Genomic DNA, 22,308 nt, shown 5'->3' on the forward strand with positions numbered 1-22,308 from the left:
AAGAAAGATATCGCTTCAATTGTAGTACTTTTTAGATGTAAAAAAAAATCAAATGTAGTATTATAAGCATTTTTGTTTATTTCATGAAATTAAGGATTTAAAAAATATATATTTTGTCCATCAAACGAGTCCGAATGGAATCATTTGGTGCACAATTCAGCAGCGGACGTCTACATTTTTCGACCTCAGCCTCTGAAATAGCGGCTTGTGTACATCACGCGCCCCGAGGGAAACCTCCTGTCAGTGTACGAGCTTGTCTTTATTGAGCGTGCCAAAATGTGAGGTCAACAAACACCTTGCCGCCAACGTATATAAATCAGACCAACACAACAATCGCGGCGTAGTAACACGCCTTGAAAGTGAATCGGCGCCAGCTATTCTTTAGTGCGCTGGACAAACATTTGAAAAGTTCCAGCCTGTTTTTCTTTTGTTTCTCTTTTGCCTCTCATGTAATCAAAGCGTCTTTTGTGCAAAGGTTGCACAATTTGGATAGCAAAAATAAGATGTCGCCACTTTGTACTTTCTACCTCTTGCGCCAAAAGAAAAGCCTTTTTTTTCTTTTCTTTTATTCTTTCACCAGCACAATTGAGACGTGTCTACGGTTAGAAAAAGAAGCCAATCATTAATCAGGAGTTGACTCTTGGGTGCAGAAGTTTCTTTTCGGTACGTTGTAGTGGGCAGCAATTTGAAAGGAAACCCAACTGCAAGTGGAAGCTTATTTTCTTCCACATTCGTACTTAGTTATTGCATCCCTAACCTTACCCGCCCCCAACCTGCCCCCCTTTCCCAAGGGCAAACGGCATCCCAACTGTTGTTATCTGCATGGCGAGGCCATGATAGCAAAGCCGCTCGCGTCTTTGGTGATAACACCGCTCGGCCGAGACGGGCGAGGTCAGCCGGGACTGCGGGCCCGCCATTGAAGAGATGAAATGCACAGAAGGCTTTTCCATTAAAATGGGCCTTCCCTCCGCTCTCAAGGGACGTAGTTAATGCATACATCATTGGACAGGCCTGTAAATAGAGCTCCGAGCCATCTTTTTGATGGCTTTATTTTATTTCTTAGGTGGCTAACCGTTACCACTCAACCACGTACCATCCTCATGACTGACTGAGAATTCAATAGATTTGTTTCTATATATTTTTGGCTCGTGGCTAAAATGATGCACGACGGAGTTACTTAATCCAAATTATCACCAGGCCCAAGTCTGTGAGCTCACAATGCTAGTTGGTGCCTCTAGTGGTAAAACAAAGACCAAGAATAAATATGACATAATTCTAACGTGAGGTTATATTTGTGCACTTTGTATATGCTTCAATTACTTATATTTTAGTGACCTCATCTTACAATGACGCAATGTGCTTTGTATCTTTCTGCAGGTGCGCATTCTATAAGTGCCGCTTGTCCGCGCGGGAATTCTATTCAGCCTAGATCCGACTGCTCGTCCTCATTTTTTTTCCAAGGGCAAACTTTCTCTGTAGCCCCTCCACCACAATCCAGCAGCAGCAGCGGCAGTGTGCTGCAGTCACCGCTTCTCCTTCTATTTCTATCGGGCTTTTTTTGGACTTATATGTCCATCTATACATTATTGAAGCATTTGAGAAGTCGGAGGAGTGGGAAAAATGCTATAAGCAAGAAGTCCCTGAATGAAGCAGGAAGACAGATGTGTGTTTTTTTTTTTTAAACCACATTCCGTTCAGGTGTATGAATAATATATGCACAGGCGTTATATACTCTCTGTCTGGTGGTGCTTGCTGAGGGGAGAGGGTTGTGTGGGAGGGGGGGAGGGGGAGGGGTGCGCAAGATAGGGATCATCAGTATGCCAAGTGTGTCACTGGAAAGACGCCCTCCACTGAAAGATTGAATTTTGCAGTGAAAACAAGACAGAGAAAAGCCATCAGATTTCGATGGATACTGGAGTGAATTAATGTTGTGTCTCGATGCTCTGGCTTTTCTGATGTACTTTAACGGATACACGTTTTATGACCCCTTGTTCTATGTAATTTAAATATAATTCCAATGTATTTAAATAACCTACCTGTGACGTTTCCGTCGAAATACTCAAAGAATCAAGGATGATAGGATACCGTGTACATCTCATTTTTGTTTTATGATTAACTCAGTGTTTTAGTGAAAATGAGATATGCGTGTCTGTTCGGCCAATGGGAAGTCATGCTTTCGTTACCATAACAACCATGGGATCAGCCTGAGCCTTGCGACTTGATTGGCATTTACATATTTTTGACGACGAATACAATACATTGAAGAAAACAATACACCCTACAAAATGGTGGACAGACCCGGTTTTGCAAAAAAAAAAAGAAAACATCAACCCAAATTGATGTTTTGTATAATTTTTAATCCAAATTGGGTTCTTTTTAACTCAGCGTATCTGGGAAAAGCATTAAGACCCTCCCGCAGCACAGGATAAACACTTTGGATAATCTTTCCGAAGCAACTGTTGAGCCTTTGATGACTTTAATTGCAAGGGAGGTGAAATGCTCAAACCAGTAAATGTATAGCGCACTTAACTGAATCTCATCTGGCCTTTGTAGACAAAGACAAAGTGTCCTGATAGGCATTGCGCCTAAGCCAGATAAATTCCTGTAAGGGGCAGAATGAAGTCCAGTTCAAATTGAATTTGTCGGAAACGAGGTCCAGTGAACGCCTGCGTATCTCCGACCGACCGACCTGATAACATTCCCCGGGCATCCGTTGTGCCGGAGATGTTCTTCCGACCAAGAGTAGGCGTGCGTTATCCTTTAACTCGTCTTCCTAATCGTTGGGCGGCGGTGAGGGAGGAAAGAAAGTGGAGCGAAAATATAGGCTCGGTAATCTATAATAAGCGTGAAAGACTTTACATGTATTTCACCAGGAACGCACACTGCCGTGTCGTCACCGCAGGTGAGAGCTCACGGCTGAGGTTAAGACACGCTGGGCACAATTTCCCGGAGTAAGAACGATAAGCTTACGATAAGCTTCAAATTGTGCTGCCGCACCATTGAAGGATTATGCGGCGGTAACTAAAGAATGTCGACGGTTATAGTTGACCATGAGTCTTCGTTCAAGCGACAAAAATGGCCTGGAGGAATCCACGGGCGATATAGTGACAAAAACGTCCCATGGACGAGAAGCGTGAAGATAATGACGCTGACTGTCCGGATGGAAGCTTGAGAAATACCTGAGATTGAAAAGGAAATGTTGCATGCAAATCCGTACTGTACCTTTTCTAACACTGATGGATATTTGTGCAGAAAATCACTCAGGCTGCTTTTTATTGCAGTAGAATACCTTAAAGGGGACGTCTTATGGACAATTGACTATTTAATGGCTTGTAAACAAATAGTCGAGTCTCTGGAGCGCCTGTCCACCTATCAGGTGTGAAATTGCACAACCAAGTTCATCTTTTGTGAGCTGCCTGTTTCCATAAATGCATGTGTAAACAAGCCATTGTGAATTTTTACCTGCTGCATATATTTTGCGCAGGATTATAGAATCGAGTCATTTTGAAAAAAACTGATTGCTTTGGCAAAGTTAACTTCCTTGAACTCAAGATAGCGTGGCTTTCTTCTGTTATTGATTTTTCTGGGCGGTTTAACGGCGCCCTGACGGCTGGCCTGCACGCATCCTGGGGTATCCCTTTATGTTGACATGTGGGGGTGCCCCCTTCATCCGAAACCTCCTCCGGCCAATCGTCCATCACCGCTGTGCGAGACAGAGCAGTAAAACTCAAACTCCTGTAAAGGAGGGGCTGTTGAAAAGGAGAATTTCTCCTCTAGATTAGTGTCGCACCGGCACATTATTAAAGCTCGGCTGATCCCATTGCACCGCTGAGAATCACCGCAGAACATGAATTCGCTCAGGAAAAACAAGAAGCGATGGCGGCAATCCTCCGAGTTAACAAAGCCTTTAATAAAGAAAGCAGACGATGACACTTTTTATTGAATATTTCAGCAGGCAACCCACGGGAAGACAACCTGGATTTCGAATCCCGCCAAGCGTACGCAAGCGTTGATATTCCCCGCCGGTGGCCCTCTTGCTCAGCTAGCAACGCTAACGAGGCCAGTTAGCGGTTGTAACTTTTGTCGAGGCCTATTGCGGCCAATAAATGTGTCACGGAGTGACGCCGTGGGAGAGACGTGACTGGGATTAAGAGTCGACGTTCGCATCTGTGTTCGCTCGCGTGGTACGAACATCACTGTCGTGTCGCTACGCTATTATTATCATCAGCATTAGCTGAATACTAGCTTAATTATCTTTTATTTACGCGTGTCAACCCTTCAAAGTCATACCGCAACTTCTTCTGCCTGCCTTTGTCTAAAATTGGCTTTTTACCAAAATTGGATGCTATTTATGCGCCACGGTGACAGCAGAAATGAAAGATAATAATAGGTTGATTTCGCCCTACGATAACATCGATGCGAGGGCTCGAAACAAGCCAACCCCAACTTTATTTGGAGGGTGTTGCAATTTACTGACATGCACCTTGGTTCCTCAGCCAAAGGTGTCTCCTATCCTGCCAGAGTCAGTGTGAGAAGCACAAAACCGTTCGCAGACTATAAAAGCAATTGCGTGGAGAAAAATAAGATTGGAAAGGATTTAAGGGTAGCCTCTGCGCCGTGTCCAATCCTGTCTGCGGGCTCAGGTTGATTCGCTGGACCATGTCAGCTGAGCACCGGCTGTCTCCGCCGCATACCGTATGTAACGAGGCAAAAGTGGAAAAGCCCAATCTGCTCGAGTTGGAGTGATAAAAGACTTCCTCATCTCGAAACTGGCCTGTTCCAAAATTTAGCGGGCGTCCTCAAACACCATCAGTGACTGAGACAGACAACAAAGCGTCACAGAAAACTAATTCAACGCTGCAGAGCATATTAAGAGATCCATTTCTTAAGGTAATTGAAGACTCGAAGGTGTCATTGGATAGATGAATCACAAAGATGGCAAGTCTTTATGCATGGTCGGGGAACGCCAAGCAGACAAAGTAGGTTATTAAGAAATGATTTAAAAGCTGCCAAAGTCGTGGCAAGTCGAGTGCAGGCTGGCATTTTGTTCCAAACATTTTTTATCGCTCTTGTCCTCATGACAGCGGAGCTGAAGAACTCAGCATTTCTTGTTTTCACTTTTTCAGTCCCTATTGACAATATTTTCCGATTCAGTGGGTGGTATTCCAAAATGAAAAACGATTCATCCAAGGACAAGACCAGCATTCGATAAAAGGCCGACTCACGTCGGTGGGTTGGGGTGACAAAAGCCTCAACGCTTTTTTGCTTTTTAACGTTGTGATGCAGATTTTGGCTTTTAGAATTGTTTGATAGAGGGATGCCGGTCGATGGACTTAAAGCAAGCAGCCTCTCAGATTGAGTTCATTGTGTCAGCCCTATCTGCTCTTCAAGATAGCCGGCTGAAATTGAATCCACATTTGTCGAGTGCCTGTCCACCTGTGCGCAAAAATATACCAGACTCGTGTCTGGATGGAATTGCCTTTTGGAAGACGAGGCGGGCGATAACCACTTGACTTGTGAGTCGGGGGGGAATATCCGAGACGCCTGCGGAGTGGACGAGTAGGAGGGAGAGAATGTGCCGGCTGATTCCTCACTTCAGCTCCTTTGGTACACTCCTCAAGTCGCTCGGTCGGACGAGAATCCCGTGGGTAAGCCCTTCACCGACTTTAGCGAACATTTTAGTCAAGGATATCCAAGATTCTTTACCGCTGCAGATAATAATTTCAAACGCCGTCTTGTCTGTTGTCTGACCATAAAATAGGATTAAAGATATAAAAGGACCAATGTTGTCGGAAACTGGCAGGCAGACAAAAAAAAATTGACAAAGCGGGGGGATCTTGGTCTTTAGGTGCGCTTTAGCTCCCGAGTTGGTCTACTAGCGGCCCGGGGATCAATAGCGGTCGCAATCACGGCATCGACCGGTGGCAGGGCTGTAAACGGGGTCTAGTTGTAATGATGTGAAGATGCTGAAATACACTCGACACCACGCCATAAACACGCCTCCGATTTTGTAGCTGGACCCCACGGCGGTTTCATCGTTGGAGACTGTATTCAGCGGTTCTTTGAAAGTTAGCTAACTTCCCAAATATTCAAGTTGACTAAGTTGCCCAGTTCGGAAAATGTTTCTGCCTTGATAAAAGCATTGAAGAGACAATTGGGACTTGAAAAAGTCTCTAATATGTCCTCTTTAATTATTTAAAGGGAACATGAAGTGACTCCAGATAAGGCGATCGAGGGTGGGCTCCTGATATTGGATTTGCCTCCATTAGTATGCCCGGCGTCATGGCTCCACAGTGATTAGCGAGGTTTTGAGATGCAGGGCGCACTCAGGTCAGAGGAAGAGGGGCGGCTCTCGCTCTTTTGGCCTCGTTAGTTAATTACGCCACAGTCTGGCGATCGCTCGCGCGCGCGGAATACGCGAGTGATCGGCGTGTGTCGGGTCGGCCCCGAAACCGCAAACTGGAAAGGGAATATCAAATGTACGTGTAGCAGAAATGTGCCCATAGGTAGCCGATTCCTTGCTGTTGACTTTTGAAATGTCAAAGCCAAATATGGCCTCTTCGATGGAGTCTAATGGAGGTCGTGATCAGTTCTAACAGCTGCCAAGACTTTTCGTTTAACGCTACGACTGAGTCTGTAGTGCGAGGTCACGCAAAGTGGGAGGAGCTTGAAGTCAGGTACCTGTTTGCGTTTTCCCGATAATAATCCGACCTCACTCGGGGGTCTCTGTCCCCTTCTGATAGCTTTTAATCGGAAGGAACATTCAGGCCAGGTTAGAGTTTGACTTTGCAAAGCGATAATGAAGGTTTACGAGCGGGTCGGCCATGTTGGAATACTGCCGAGAACAATAACTGCAAATGCCTCGGAATCTCAATAATGTACTACAGACTCACTTATGACCACGACCATCTGTCCAAACAAGTGGTCGGTCTATCGAGGCGCCGCTGCAACGGATCGTTGGCCCGCGTTCACCAGCGTTTCAAACGCTACGAGAAAATCACATACAGCGAGCTGTTTTGGTTGCGTCCAGTCTTCTGAAATACCGAAAGGGGTTAAAGATAAACATACAAAACTCTTGACTTCTACTGGAGACTTTTGTGTTCCCTCCACTTGTAATATCTCGAGATGACAAGTAACGAGGTTGTCGAGTTTGGGGAGTGATGGCAACAGCTGTAATCCCCGCAAAGCCGCGGCTGCTGAATGACTGAAGGCTGCGAAGAGTTCGAGGAGCTTAGGAGCCGACGCGCCTGTGTCGATTTGATTAAGGCGGCCGACACCCGCACGCGGCACTTGGAAAAAGGCCGCTTAGCGTTTTGTGCCTCGTCTGCGACTACAGCAGGTTAATGATAAGTGGTGGAGATGGCTTTAGGATGTGTTCTGAAAGGCTCATTTATTTCACGCAGGCGACACAAATTGTGTGGGCATCGTTCTCAGTGCTTGTTGGAATAATTAAAAGAAAAGCTTATCTGCCATTTTTTCACTTGCAAATCTCCAGTATATTCCTAAGTGTTTGTTGTCAAAGTCTAATTACCGTATTTTCCAGACTATAAGGCGCACCGGACTATAAGGCGCACCTTCAATGAATGGCCCATTTTAAAACTTTGTCCTTATATAAGATGCACCGGACTATAAGGTGCATTTTTAATCTAAATCAAATCATTCTCCATTTTATCTTTTCTATTTTAACTTCAGACGCAACAAATTACTTTATAATCACAAAATAATGATCCATAGTCTTTTTGATTCATGATTCATAGTCTTCAGCGGGCCACTTATGATTGATTTCATGACACAATGCTTCGGGCCAGTTTAAATCTAGGAATTTGGTCCATATATAAGGCGCACCGGACTATAAGGCGCACTGTCGGCTTTTGAGAAAATGTTTGGTTTTTAGGTGTCCCTTATAGTCCGGAAAATACGATAACTCATTCGCTGCCATTGTTGATGACGCAGAAAGCCTGACTGGTGAAATATCGCTTGTTCAATGAGTTCCTAATAAAATGACTGTGAACCACACTAAGAGTTGATTTAGACAAAGTGCACTTTCAATGACCCATATTGAGGTTTTGCCACTCGGGAGAAAAATGGTGTGAATCCAAACTTGCTCCAGCACATATATCTTGTTATGCGATTACGGAAGACAACCTGCAACGTAAATTGTATTGCGGGACTTGACATGTGTAAGACGTATGCTCGGCGTTCACTCTGCTGTCACTCATGGCTGCGAATGTCATGCCTCGGTTCACTTAGGCTGTTAAAAGAGAGACAAAATAGCTCCGGGTGTGCCTTTCAACCATTTTTCAACTGGTGAGACACAGGCGGCGGGCCGGGAATGCTTGTGTGTCTCGTAGCGTGAGTAGAACTCAAATTCTACTGGCTTTGGAGTATGTTTGGCTAAGAACACTTTTATTTTAATCAAGTCTCCAAGATGAAGCTCTCAAGGTCTAAATTTCAAACAAAGCCTCTCGAAGTCTTTGTCAATGACTTCCATTTTCGAAAAATCATCCAAATTGTTCTCAATTCTGACTATTAGCACAAATGGTGCCTTGGTCAAGGACCCTTAGGAAGCAATTTAACACAATGAAAAAAGACGCAAAGATTTTGAGGCAGCGATTACAGCTTAACAATTGATGTAAATGGAAAAGTGGACCCAAACCGAAGGGTGCAAAGATTAGAAGAAATCAGACAAGAAAACTAGCACGCCACTTGACAATCATTTTGCGGTCTCTAGGGTTGAGTGGAAGCCCACCTTCGCTTCAAGCTCTACTTTCATCCCCTTCATTACAGAGCATATGAGGTGAATGCTTTTATTAAGGAGATTCCCAGAAGGGATTCATGAATAGATATTGCACTGATTCTCACTCGCAAGGTCATACATGCACATTGAATGGATCACGACATCCTTGCATCGCGTCCCTTTTATCTCCATTTCTAACCAGGTAGCTTAGTTGCTTTCTTGGTTGCAGGACCCGAGACGGTTTCTTGGTTTTGCAGTCGCACTTTTCAATCAAGTCATGCGGTAATACCTTTTTGTAGAAAACAAAGAAAGCCCAAAACATTTCCTCCCCCAGCTGAACATTCAGTGGCGCTTGTGTTGCGAGCAGACGTGAGTGCAAGCTTGGCGAAATGATGTCTGTGCTTCCCCGTAGAGAGCGTTTTGCCCTCCGTGCATGCTAAGCATCGCTAGGCGACGAGTAGCCTCCTTGTGACGGCACCGAATGCCAGACTGGGTTTGGATTTGTCTGTCTAACTACTCACCACCTTCAGATTTTGAACAGCATTGTTAAGAAAGCCCCCCCAATAGCTAAATCGGTCTTATATTTTGAATGATTCTTTGAAGCAGTATCATACAATTCATACCACGAGTCTAAATAATTGTTTTGTTTGTTCCGCTAAGAGCACATTTGATCAAGTTAAACAGCACGTTGTCTTTTACTTTTCTCGGGTCGTGCAAGGTGATGGAAGTGAGTTAACGGTATCCGTGGGAGGGAAAGCACCGCAGGCTATCGTCTTTCGTCTTTCTTGGCTTTTTTTTTTTTTAAAAAAGTCTCACACGGGTTTGACACACGAGCCTCGGCGGCCTCCTTTGTTCCTCAGAGGAGGAGAACGAGTGGCTATTTCGAGGACCCGGAGTGAGAAAATGGTTGAAGGAAAAGCAATTCTTCTCACACCGCCTTGGACTTGTTTTTGTTGCTTTTAGCACGGTAGATGTAATCAGTGGGATTGTCTTGGAGGGGGTTCACGGTATCTACGCGAGGTTACGAAATGGACACCGTGTTTTCTTTGTATCTACCTCCAACCTGGAAAAGCAAACGGTGCGCCGGGGTTTAGCGCTGCATCAACCACTGGGAGCGAACGTTCGTCCGGTGAAGTCAATGTCCCACACAAGACGAGACAATCGTGGAGATTCAAATATCCTTTTATTTTAGAATTGCCCAATCAGATGCGCTCCCCGGAACTACGCGGCCCACGAGCTGTAGGTTTCACACCCCCTCTCATAACAGCAGAATCATATTTTAGTCAAGAAGCAACGCCTGGCTCGAGCATCTCATCATGTCAGGATCGCAGCGGGAGTCCTTGGGAAGCGTTTGCACGAATCTCCCGGTGAGAATGCAAACAGACTCCCTCCTGCTTGTGTGATGTGCCGACATAGCTGAGGCTCAGCGGGATTTTTCAGATTAGAGCAGGGATCACAATTCAGCACTCACATCACTCAATTAAGAGAAGTATAAACCTTTGTGAAATAATCGTGGTGAATAAATATCATTTCCGTCATGATTTACACATTATCAAAATAACTGGAATCCATTTCTTAAAATGTCCAATTTTTCCATGTTTTGGTAGCTGCGATAAGAAAGACCTGTTAAAGAAAACTATTCAATTTAGCATCTCACACCATCCAAATAATCCGATGAAAGAGAAAAGTGTCCTGGAATAACTCGAGTCAGCTCTCTTGTATTGACACAGAGAGAAAAATCAATCGTTGCGGCTAAAAATACTTGCAAGACAGATGCTGCGCTTCTTCTTCGTCTGGGCGGTGGGGAGCTTGGCTTTGCGCAAGGTCGCAGGTTTTATGAACGCTTTGTGATAAGTGCGGCGGGTGAGCGCTGTTGCCTCTTGTTTGTTTTGTCGGCAGCGCTAAGGCCAAGCGGATGCCAGCGCCAGTGCATTCGCCCCTTGACCTCAAGATGAAATAATTTGAAAATGGAAATAACCCACACTGGCCACGAGTAGACAAAATCCAGCTATCTACCCGATATCGACTCCAATCGATACGGTTTTCGATGAATTGATGTTTGAGACTTCCGCTGTACAGTTTCTTATCTTCCCAGTTATTCACTTGACAGTTGTGGTACGATGTGTGAATGCGATGCACGCCCGAAGCGAGGAGTCGCTGAACTCGAACAAAGCAAGAATCTCACTCCTCCATTTGCTCGGGTCAAGGTGGCCTTCATGTCTGCGCAAGCGAGCAACATAATAGAGTTTACAAGCGGAGCGAGACCAACCCCTCCTCAGCGAGGTCCCGGCCCGCTTGTTTATGTCTGCGACGCGTTCGGGTAGCCGCGGTCGACGTACTCTGAGATGGATATCGGTCAACTGAATAAGAGCTCACCAATGCTATTGGATTGTAAATTACTATGCTAATCTGCTACTCAATATGATATGCATGCTTTTTGTTCCTTTTCATTGACGTTGGATATATTGTGTGTGTGTCCCCGCCCTCCCCCTCCCGACCCCTGCAGTTGCTATCCAGGTGCAGGTCACTCCGACACACAGAGAGATCAGCGTGGGAGAGTCCAAGTTTTTCCTCTGTGAAGGTAAGCTAGCACCTGGAGATGGGACGGACAAATTGGGCGTTGGGTTTTTGGTCTATTTATGTGAGGTTGGTGGGTTATTACTGACGCCGCAGTCCGTCAGGGGATTAAAAGAGAAACATTGACTTGTTGAGGTTCCACTTGATGTTTTTCCAAACTGCATTTTTGTTTAAATACTCAGCCGTTTGCAATACTGCCGGCAAAAAAAAGTATTTGGTTCCGAGTGCCTGCTTACTAGTCAGGCATTTTACACCACCTGAGCCGGAGGTGCTGCGTTCCAAGGCCATCTTTTTTTTTCTGGTCATCTCCTGCTGGGACTGTTTCCCAAGCAAATCTTATCACTTTACCTCAACTCTTGCCGTTGGCTTCCATCAAATATGTTCGCCTTTCCCACTAGGAAAGGAAAATGACTTTGGCGCCAGTTTTCCTAAGCTCTCAAAAAGCAGGCGGAGGATTCCGTCTTTGCAAAATGGCCCAAATCTCTTATTTGTAGCTTTCATGCAGAGGCGTGATGGTCAAAGCGCCATTCATTCACAGTTACAGATTCACGCAATTATATCTGGCGACATCAGCAAAATTGACATCAACACAAAGAGGAGTAAATAGGCTTCTTCAGATGCGAGTGCTTTTTCCGACATCTTATTGGGCGGGGCTGAAATGTACCCAAACACCAGTGGCCACTTTCAAACAGTAAATGGTAAATGGATTGCACTTATATAGCACTTTTATTTACCCAGCTGGTGCCCAAAGTGCTTTACAAAAGTATTTACAGTATTATCTTTACCGTATTCTCCGCACTATAAGGCGCACCGGATTATAAGGCGCACCTTCAACGAATGGCCCATTTTAAAACTGTTCATATATAAGGCGCACCGGATTATAAACCGCATAGAATAAATAACATTGCTCAAACGTTAATGTAATGACAATATAGTAATACTCGAAATAGTGAAAACAATAATATATCAATAACAACGTTGCTCAAACGTTAATATCACACAACACACAAAATAAACACGTAAAGCTTACTTTAATAAATTAGTCCTCATCCACGAATCTATATTGGTCCTTATATAAGGCGCACTGGATTATAAAGCGCACTGTCGGCTTTTGAGAAAATTGGAGGTTTTTAAGTGCGCCTTATAGTGCGGAAAATACGGTACAATGGTATTCCTGGTAAATGTCGCGTCACAGTATCCTTTGAGATGGAGTTCATCAAATGAATGTAATCTAGTCAGAGTGTTTGAAATCTGGTGGATGCAAACGAAATCCCGGTATTGTTTTCTCAGTGGTGGGAGACGCTAAAGACATAGACTGGTTTGCCCCCAACGGGGAAAAGATCCTGCCCAACAACCCCAACATCCAAGTGAGCCGCAACGACGAAACCACCTCCACGCTCACCATTTACCACGCCGACGTGGACCACGCCGGCATCTATAAATGCGTGGCCAAGAATGGCGACAAGGAGGCCCAGGCCACAGTCCAAGTCAAGATCTTTCGTAGGTGGACCACACCTTTTGATTTTGCCATCAGATCCCGACTTTACTTTTTTTTTTCTCTCTTGCAGAAAAGATTACCTTCAAGAATGTTCCCAGCCCGCAGGAGTTCAACGAGGGCGACGACGCCGACATTGTCTGCGATGTGGTCGGTTCGCCGGTGCCCTTCATTATTTGGAAACATAAAGGTGCCAGAATCCAGGCCAACAAAGACGGTGAGATGATGGCAACTAAAATCCCAGTGTGTTAGCAAAAAATTGCAAAACCTGAACCACACTGGTCCTTAGCTCCTTCTTCTTCGAATATTGTTTTTCCCTCGCCAGTTCTGCCAGCCGTCACTCAGAACGAAAGCCCGTTTCTTCTAAAACATCCTGGATAATGCATGAATGTGAATATTTGATTCTTCTCACTAGGCAGATAGAGTTGACTAGTGTCAAAAAGTAAAGATATCTGGAGGGAATTTGGGCTTTCCGTCTACCCGAGCGAGAGCAAAAATCAAACATAATGTCAGACTTCCTCTCCCGTCACTATCAGAAACACGCAGCGGATCCTTTCAGGTCGTCAGTTTGATCCGCCTCGGCGTGAGCGGCGTTATTGAAGGTGATTTTGCCGCAGTCGAGCGGAAAGTCTGAAAAGTCAAGTCGGATTTTCCCACCATCGCGTGTCAGAAACACAGCGGTGTCACGATTCACTTTTGAAGGTACTGAAAAACACTCCAATGAGTTCTACTTGCCAAACAACAATAAGATAAAAGCGATGACTAATTCGTCCCCGCCAGAAGAGTACTCTTTAACTTCTTCCAGTGGAACAAACGCTAATTTGAAGTGACACCGAAGAGCTCACGGAATTTACCCGTCGGACGAGCGACGTGTGAGAACGGCTATCTGGTTTCGCTTACTGCAGTTCAGTTCATTATGTGGCGTTAATGGCCGCTTTAATCGGAGGCGGCAACGGGTTGTCGAGCCGCTTGCAGCGGCCCTTTTTAAAAGCGCTTTCTCCATTACCTAGCATAATTGAGCCGTTTCAATTTGGCTTCCACCGTCTCCCGTCGAAGCGTTTCAAACTCCTCGTTTTCTACTTTGAAGATGGACGAGTAATTAAAGTTGCAGTTTTGTGCTCGCCGTGGATTTACAAAGAACATAAAGATTTTACTTTCCCTTAAGGGTCAAATTAAAATGATTGCTCACAATGTTGCTGTCCAATAAAAAACTTTTTTTTTTTCAATAAAATGAAAACAGATCGGGAAATGGGAAATGAGAGCAGCTGTTTTTTGTTTCCTTGCTGTTCTAGTGCGATACAACATTATGGAAAACGGCCACCTGCTAATTCGCGGCATCAAGAAAACCGACGAGGGATCCTACAACTGCGAGGCCCGTGTCATGGAGACCGGAGAGATCAACTTCAAAATGATCAATGTCATCGTTAACGGTGAGACTTTTCCGACCGGCCGGCCGCTCGCGAATCTTCTAATTTGTGATTTTTCGTGTGTTTTCAGTCCTGCCCACCATCCGCGCCAGGCAGTCGGAGGTCAACGGCACCGCCGACATGGGCGGGTCCATCCTCTTGGCTTGCGATGCTGACGGCTACCCCGAACCCACCGTCACGTGGGCCCAGTACGTTTGACCTCTGGCCGCATTATGGAGGAGATGCTTGTTTTTAAATAACAACTTCAAAATTGTCTTTAAATTGGTTCAGGTGCCACACAAGCAACTCAGTTAACTCAGTCACCAGTCAATCGGTTAACTTCTTTGTCTGAACAAAAAGGGATTCATCTAGTTCGAGGGAGTCTTCGTGTTTACAAGACCTATCTGAAGCGATTCGGTATTTTTTTAGCAACACAGAAACACAAAATCAGGCTCCTCTTTTTTCGGCAGCACTAGTTGATGGATGTGCTCTCACTCGCCCTGTTTTCCACCTGATGTGTTGCTGAGGATGATGATGATGAAGGTGCCTCAGCCACAGGAGGGTTGAGGTGGGAAGTTAAGTTACGTGAGGAGAAAACTGAGGGCGAAGCCAATTTTTTTTTCTCGATGGCTGTCGGCAAGGCTGTTGCGACTTTTTCGGGGGGGCTAAAGACGTTAGAGCGGAGGTGCCTCAGGCGAGTAGAAATATAAAACTAAGATTGATACCAATGCCGACCAACAAATGGTGGACTCCTCAGCGCTTAAATGGAAATATGTTTAATTGTATTTCAAGTTGAAAAAAAAATTATTCTGTCGAATTGTTGAGTCTTTTTATGACAATCACGACAAAGCCTGAAAAAAATGAATTTTTGTCAAAGCCAAAAGATCCATTTTCTACGTTCCCTTGTGACAGAAAGTCGGGTTTGTCTTTCATTTCCATTTTCTCTCTTTTTTTTTTTTCCTTCCCGGTCGGCAGCAACAACGTCATCCTTGAGTCGGGCGATAAGTACAGTCTGACTGAGGACGGCTCCGAGCTGGTGATTAAAGATGTCATCAAAGTGGATGAAGGAGATTACACCTGCATTGCCAGGAACAAGGCGGGCGAGATGAGCCAGGAAGTCAGTCTCAATGTGTTTGGTAAGAAAAAAAATGTGTGTGTGTGTGGCTCACAATGTAATTATTAATGGTTTGGTTTTTTTTCCAACTAGTGCAAGCTAAGATTACTTACCTGAACAACCAGACGGCGACCGAGTTCGACGATGAAGTCACCCTGACCTGCGAAGCCTCGGGAGACCCAACACCCTCCATCTCTTGGAGCTTCCAAAACAGGATGTTCTCCGAAGGGGAGCAGGTAATGATGGAGAGCAAGGTGCTAATTAGTGCCGGGATCAACACTGACCAAAAAATATTCTCTCCAAGTCTATACAGTAAACTGTTTATATGATTTTTTTTTTTATTTTTATGAAAACAAATTCTCCTCCTGATGAATGATACAGTCAGAGACTAGCTTTTATTGTTGAGCTTGTTCGACCGAACGGCATCACACCGAGTCGTGTCGAACGTTATATTGCCTGATTAAAACCGAAACCAGAGCCGCTTGCGTCATTTGCTTAATGAAATTCGACTCTCGCACTATCATTTCCAAGCAGTTTAACCTCGTAAAGGGTACAAGTTAGACTTTACTGCTTTTTAATCGTTCCTGTTAAAAGATTAAATCCGGGGAAATTGACAAAAAAAAGAAAGCCCCGGATGAGCATTAAAATATTGAGTCAAAGTTATTGCAGTAGTAAGAATACGACGCTAAAAATTGAGTAACCTTGGTGGCATTTTGTTAACAATGAAGCTCCAACCAATTACCGTGGGCGGAAGCAGTTTTTCTTTTAGCACAAAATAGGACAGGAAAATGTATCTGTTACATTTGTAAAGTGTAATTATTTCTTTCTCTGGTCAAATTTTCACTTCTCATAAAATAAGGTGAAAGGCTGAACACATCTCATGTGAAGAATGAGGTCATTAAATCTTCTAAAATTTCTTTCCAGGCACTTGACAGGTGCTATTTCTTTTTCCGGACTCATAATTAGTGTGCCCGCTGGAAATCCGCCGCTACGTTACATGTCAACGGGGGGGCGTCTGTCAGAAAACAATTCAAGCGGCACACATTTTTGTTCTAATGGCACAGTAGGCGAATCATTTCTCAGCACAGCGGGTCATTTCGAAGAAGTAGTCATTTCACCTTTGCTACCCAATTTTGAGCATCATATGACTCAGCCCCCACCCCCTCCATGTGTGACGACTTTACGAAAGCCCCACCGTGTCGTTGTTTTTGTGTTTGTCCTCTCTAGGCTTCGTGGACGCGACCCGACCAATACGAGGTATGGCGACTAAAAAAATTAGCCGTAGACTTAACACGCTAGCACACCACCCTCAAGTGTTTCCACTCAAGCCACTTGAAGCGTGCGTGCTGTTTCACGACCACTAACTGTGTTCACATTAGTCACGTAGCACACTTAATGTCATCTGTTTAGTGGACTTTTTCAGCTTTTTGTCCTCTTTTCAAGGGTTTTATTATTTGGTTGTGCAACGGTCTGCTGAGGTAATTGAGGGGTTGACGCCCGTCCATTGGCGTAAATACCGTTTGCTGTGCCTTTATATAAAAAAAAAAAAAAAAAGCGAGAGAGCAGAAAGCACATCTGGCACACCAGCCAATGTTCACCTAAGAAGCCTTATCATTATGTGAAATTATTTGCACTTAACACAGCATTGAATAATAACCTTGGAGAATGAGCCACAAGCTGCTTCGCGAAGGGCAAATACATTATTAGAGTCTCGATAATTGTGTTTGTTGGCCTGTTAGCGAGCAGACGGCTTCCTAGTTCTCAGAAGATCATGCCACTCTGATTGGACTGTACCAACTATATTTGGTTCTGCACCAAGTCAAGTCAAGTCAAGTCAAGTTTATTTGTATAGCCCTAAATCACAAACAGTCTCAAAGGACTTCACATAGCCAAAAATTGACAATTATTCTCAAAATGGAATTGGTTCTCCCGTTGACACGGACTTGAAATTTCTATTCCTTCTTTTATTGGGATAGTCGCTGATAGAAACCGTAGTTTTTTCTACGATTTTAGTTCATGAAATTGAAAAAGTAAGAATTGCTGCTATTTGTTTTTGGTCCCAGTTTGGCAAATTTAGACCACTAGCTAGTCGAGTAGAGTTAGACATCAAGAAGTTGCCCTTTGTCAGTAGATGAGTGTTGATACTGGGGGAAAAGAAATAAGTGTCTTGACCTTTCCAGTCTGCACTGTTCTCACCATGTTCTTATCTCGACAGGGTAGGCGGCATTCAAGCCACCATTGAAATCGTGTTTTCAATCCCAATGTTTTCAATCCGCTGGACCTTCAGAAACGGCCATGTAGAATCGTAACTCTGTCGGATAGTTAGCTGCACCTCTGAAGAAAATCACCTATTGATCTTATCGATCGCATTGGCATTGATCTCGCACCATCTTTAGCCGCTGCTCCGCGGTCGAATGCGTCTACGAGATCATCAATCAAAAGGCATCGGCGAGTGTCGCCGTACAGTCTCGAAGTGGCGTTTGTGGTTAAAGGATGGAGCCGACAATCAGTCGACCGGGGGCCGATCGTCGAAACCTGCCCCGAGCTACCGTTAATGTCGACACCATTCAGGCAGTGTGGATGAATGACATCGTTGGCGTTGGCGTTGAACCGTTTTTCTATGCCTTGTAAGGACAGTTCTCCAGAATTCTACTTAATGATGCTGTGCTTGCTCCTTTCATCCATTCATAACAACTTACGTCATCCACCAAAAAGAAGCCCACCAATTAACCACTTCACTGAAAAATCTTAATTTGTCTTCACGTGCACCAATTTGTGTTTGTTCTAACAGCCCACGTTTAACGTCCGGTATTTCTGTCTTTCCAGGAGAGTGCTTGGTTTCCCCCGATCAGAATCGATGCTCGATCTGGTTTTCACAATCGGTTTCCTTTTGTCTCTTCTCGCTTGCAGAGCCACGACGGAAACATCGTGGTCCGTAGCCACGCCCGGGTGTCCTCCCTCCTCTTGAAAAACGTCGACTTCACATACGCCGGGGAATACCTGTGCACCGCCAGCAACTCCATCGGTCAGGACAACCAGCCTGTGTACCTGGAGGTTCGCTGTAAGTCTTCCTGACCCAAAAATTCTCTGCCAATCTAAGGATCCATAATGATCCGAGGCCGAGATTTCGCTTCAAGTAGTCGCAATCCGAGACTTTTACAAACATTGAGGACTTAGAGACAGCTATTCCCAATCTTCACTGAGGCATCGCAAGCCTTTGCTGCTCTTCCGCATGCTTGGTTCTGCTTTATTGATGGAAGGACTCTTCCAATTTAGAATGAAATGTGACAAAAGGCAGCCAAACGGTCATCAGATCAAAGCTTAGCAGTGAGCCGCAATCCTAAAACATTCCTGGATTATTATGCAGAGGAGGAGCGAGAGCCCAATTGATTTTAGATAACACCAGCACAAGATGTAGCTGAGCTTAAAGATCAAATCTCTACATGGGTCCTTTTCATCCGTCACAATTCTCAACTAGTGTTTCTAAGGACTGTGTGGCACAACTAACTGTACAAGTCAAGATCTTGAATGGTGTGGGTTATTTCTATATTTCTAAGGAAGAACCCTATGGGATGGTGTCCTGAAGCGCCCCTTGATTGTTCTTCCACAGCAGAGCAAGCATTTGCTGAGGTCAAAAACGATTATCATTTTGGTTTTTCATCCAGCTGACTGTCAGGAATGATCTTTGGTCTACGTCAATGAGAGCTCCGGACAGATTAACTGGAGTCGAGGGTGGAATACCTCAAATATCATGGCGGACTGAGTTCAGGCGCTGACATTCTTTACCCGTGATACCTCATCAATTGGGAATCTTCCACGACGAGCTACAGCGAAATGGAGTTTGACAGCATCCAGGCAACTTTTCAGGGTCTCCCTCTCCCGCCTCCTCCATTGTTGTTTGCAGCAGTTGGCAGACAAATCAATAAGACTCGCAACATCTCACTGAAATCAGCCGAGCGTTTCTTTTTTGCCATCAGGAGAAAGCTCAAAGCTGTTGGCCTTTATTTAAACTTGAGCTCCCCACGTGACTTGCATGTCAAACCTTTTGCCACGCAGGTGAATAGACGCTGATCTTCGACAGGCGGGACTTGTCTATTTCCACTTGGCCGGATAACAATAGCTTTGCTTTAACAACATAAATGACCATTCATTTGGGGACAATTTCTTGGATGGTTTTTCAGTCTGGTAACCACAACAAACGCTGCTGGGTGTCTTGAGGGAAATGAAAAATGCGCAATAAAAGACTCAGCATGCTCACATTTGGCTCAGTGAACTCCGCTCACCCTGTGGATTGTTCACGCAAAGAATGATTGGAGTGCAATAGTTTCTTTATTGAAGCACTTAGTATTTTCCTTCGAGTCGTAGAACCGAATAGGTTCCGGGTTAGCCGGCGTTAACTGTGGTGTGAAATTGCAGACGCACCAAAGATTCAGGGGATGGTGGCGGTGTACACGTGGGAGGGGAACCCGGCCAACATCAGCTGCGGGGTGGAGGCCCACCCCGGGGCGTCTGTCACCTGGTTCCGAGATGGACTCCAGGTGCCCTCTGTCAACACCAGCAACGTAAAGATCTACAGCACGCAGAGTAGCAGCCACCTGGAGGTAACACTTTGGACAACATCTCTCTGTCTCAGGTTACACTTCAGTTGTCAAATGTTTGTTTCGGTGTGTTCAGGTGTCCCCTGAATCTCAGAGTGACTTTGGAAGCTACAACTGCACGGCAACCAATGTGATGGGGACAGAGTCCAAGGAGTTCATCCTCATCCAAGCAGGTTTGGGTTTTTATCACTTGACAAACGAGAGGATCTGGTTTAGAAAAGTTCCGGCTTGCTGGTGCTCTTCTTGCTTTCATCCAGCTCCTGAGGTTTACTCGTGTAACCCAAAAATGTACCTGAATGTTAACCTTTTTGACCCTTGACCCTTTTGCCTCCGAGTCCAACTATCTGTTTCCTTGACATGACACAGATACGGAATGTGGTTGACGCTGAGATGTAGCCACCTTAGGAGCGCTTATCAGAGCCACAATGGAAGCCAGACACTCTGTGTGTAATAATAGTTCCTAAAGTCAGGACTCGGGTGTCAAATTTTAATACTCGACCCCGTCTTTTCCATGTTAATGTTCTGTACATTCAAAACCGACCCGGAATAGAGGTACAAAGTCGACCCAGTGTTGATCCCGAAATTTTCCATTGCAGAAGTGCCATCGTCACCAGAGATCCAACGGGTTGAGCCTTTCTCCAGCTCGGCTGCGGTGGAGTTTGACGAGCCTGTCTCATTCGGAGGTGTGCCCATCATAAAATATCGATTACAATGGCGCTCGGACGGCCAGGATTGGACCGGAAGGGACTACGATGCCGCAGAAGGTGAAACAAATCATTTTGATCGATTAATTGACAATGCGTGGTTGCCAGGCAACACCGATCGACGCTCGCTCACGTTTCTGTCGACGCATCCGCTCTCAACTACGGTCAGCCCGAACTTGATGCGAACCACACGGTCAAGGCTTCGCTTCCATCAGCTTTTTTGCGGATAAACAAAAAGTCAGATTCTTTGACGTGACTGAAGGAGGGGCAGATACCGCTTGAGCTATCACCAGGAGCTAATCCAAACATGACAGAGCTGCACGCGGCCCGACGTCTGGCCGAGAGCGAGCCTGAGATGACAGTCGGCTTCGGGCCCCAGATAATAGCCCCGTCCCGTCGAGATGCTGCGGCGCTGACATCTCTGAATGCTTCCTGTCCCGTTTTGCCGCATGGGGCGTATCTGTCAACGGCTTTGCTTGCCGGTTGCTGTCATCTCACGGTCCGAGAGCCGCCTGTCATGTAAACTGATGCGCGAAGGGATGCACTTTGCATTTCCCTGTCGCATGTGTTCAACATTCATCGGTAAATTCAGGAATAACACAAAAAACGTCCACCCCTTTAATTAAATCAATAAAGCCCCGCCCGGTTGGCGCTTAACAGTCATTAAACCCACTTTGGGTAAGAAAAGGCTGACCAAAAAAGACATAAAAGCCGAGAACTGCATTTGCGTCAACTCTTGTCACGTCCCTAAAAATTCTACTTGTAATAAAAACTCTTACTAGAACAGAGACAATAAATTCACTCCAGATCAGCAATTGTTGGCCCACACTGATTTAAGTTACCGCTGGTTCCATTTTTGACCCAAAACAGCAGCACCTACTGAGATGAGCCAAAGTGTATTGTTGGTGCTGGCATGCTCTTGCTGATAAAAAGCAGGACTGCCATCACATGTTTAAAAAAAGTACTGCCACATGTTGAGATGGAGGCCAGATCCCACACAAGATCCATCATTAAATAATAACGCTTCAAAACTGACATACCTCTTTGGGTGTCTCAGTCAAACCTCATGAAAGAGTGATTTCAAAATTTGAAATTCAAAATCATCTTTGCCTCTTGGCTAAATGATGTGTATAAACAAACACTGGCTTGACTGTTAGCAACAAGCAGACTGATGCTAACCCGTGTCAATAATGTGCATTTCGATATTTTGTCGTCGGGAGCATGTTCCTGCAGGCAAACGAACTTCGTCGAAAACATTTCATCATGGTTGCTGTTGGAAGTTTGTTTCATGTAAATGTCAATTTTCTCTCCGACAGACACGACCGAGTTCACCATCGGAGGCCTGACGCCTGACACCAACTACGAGGTCAAGATGTCCGCCATCAACGGCAAAGGCGAAGGCGAGAGCAGCGCCGTCATCAAATTCAAGACCGGACCCATCCGTACGTACCTCCAAAATCATGAAACCTTTTGAAAATGGACTGAAGCTTTCACCACACCGCATATTGAATCTAAAAGTATTCAAAGAGAATGTTATTGTTCACAAAGTCACGTACGACACGAGGTTTAGTCATCTCGTTCGCGGTGTCGGCTCCAGATGAGCCTTTGATGACCTTTCCGATCAATTATTTGATAAGGTTGTGTGCCTGTCCATGAATCTCTTTATCGCGAGAATGC

At 45.1% G+C, this 22,308-nt stretch overlaps 1 protein-coding gene across 10 annotated transcripts in view; it reads left to right on the forward strand.

The window, feature by feature from the left end:
* The window catches only part of ncam1a (neural cell adhesion molecule 1a), an 89,949-nt gene that overhangs the window by 54,597 nt on the left and 13,044 nt on the right, over window positions 1-22,308 (forward strand). For 6 of the 10 annotated variants that reach the window (XM_049742626.2, XM_049742624.2, XM_049742627.2 and 3 more), the window contains exons 2-14: window positions 11,244-11,318; window positions 12,605-12,814; window positions 12,883-13,026; window positions 14,102-14,239; window positions 14,307-14,424; window positions 15,191-15,351; window positions 15,423-15,565; window positions 16,557-16,586; window positions 18,240-18,390; window positions 19,746-19,930; window positions 20,004-20,100; window positions 20,524-20,691; window positions 21,948-22,073. In XM_049742626.2, the coding sequence (XP_049598583.1) occupies window positions 11,244-11,318; window positions 12,605-12,814; window positions 12,883-13,026; window positions 14,102-14,239; window positions 14,307-14,424; window positions 15,191-15,351; window positions 15,423-15,565; window positions 16,557-16,586; window positions 18,240-18,390; window positions 19,746-19,930; window positions 20,004-20,100; window positions 20,524-20,691; window positions 21,948-22,073 (1,746 nt within the window). The remainder of the gene's footprint in view (window positions 1-11,243; window positions 11,319-12,604; window positions 12,815-12,882; window positions 13,027-14,101; window positions 14,240-14,306; window positions 14,425-15,190; window positions 15,352-15,422; window positions 15,566-16,556; window positions 16,587-18,239; window positions 18,391-19,745; window positions 19,931-20,003; window positions 20,101-20,523; window positions 20,692-21,947; window positions 22,074-22,308) is intronic. The other 4 variants (XM_068653107.1, XM_049742628.2, XM_049742630.2 and 1 more) reach the window with 1 other exon arrangement.

Source organism: Syngnathus scovelli, chromosome 15 (assembly GCF_024217435.2).
Source record: "Syngnathus scovelli strain Florida chromosome 15, RoL_Ssco_1.2, whole genome shotgun sequence".
Classification (NCBI taxonomy): Eukaryota; Metazoa; Chordata; class Actinopteri; order Syngnathiformes; family Syngnathidae; genus Syngnathus; species Syngnathus scovelli.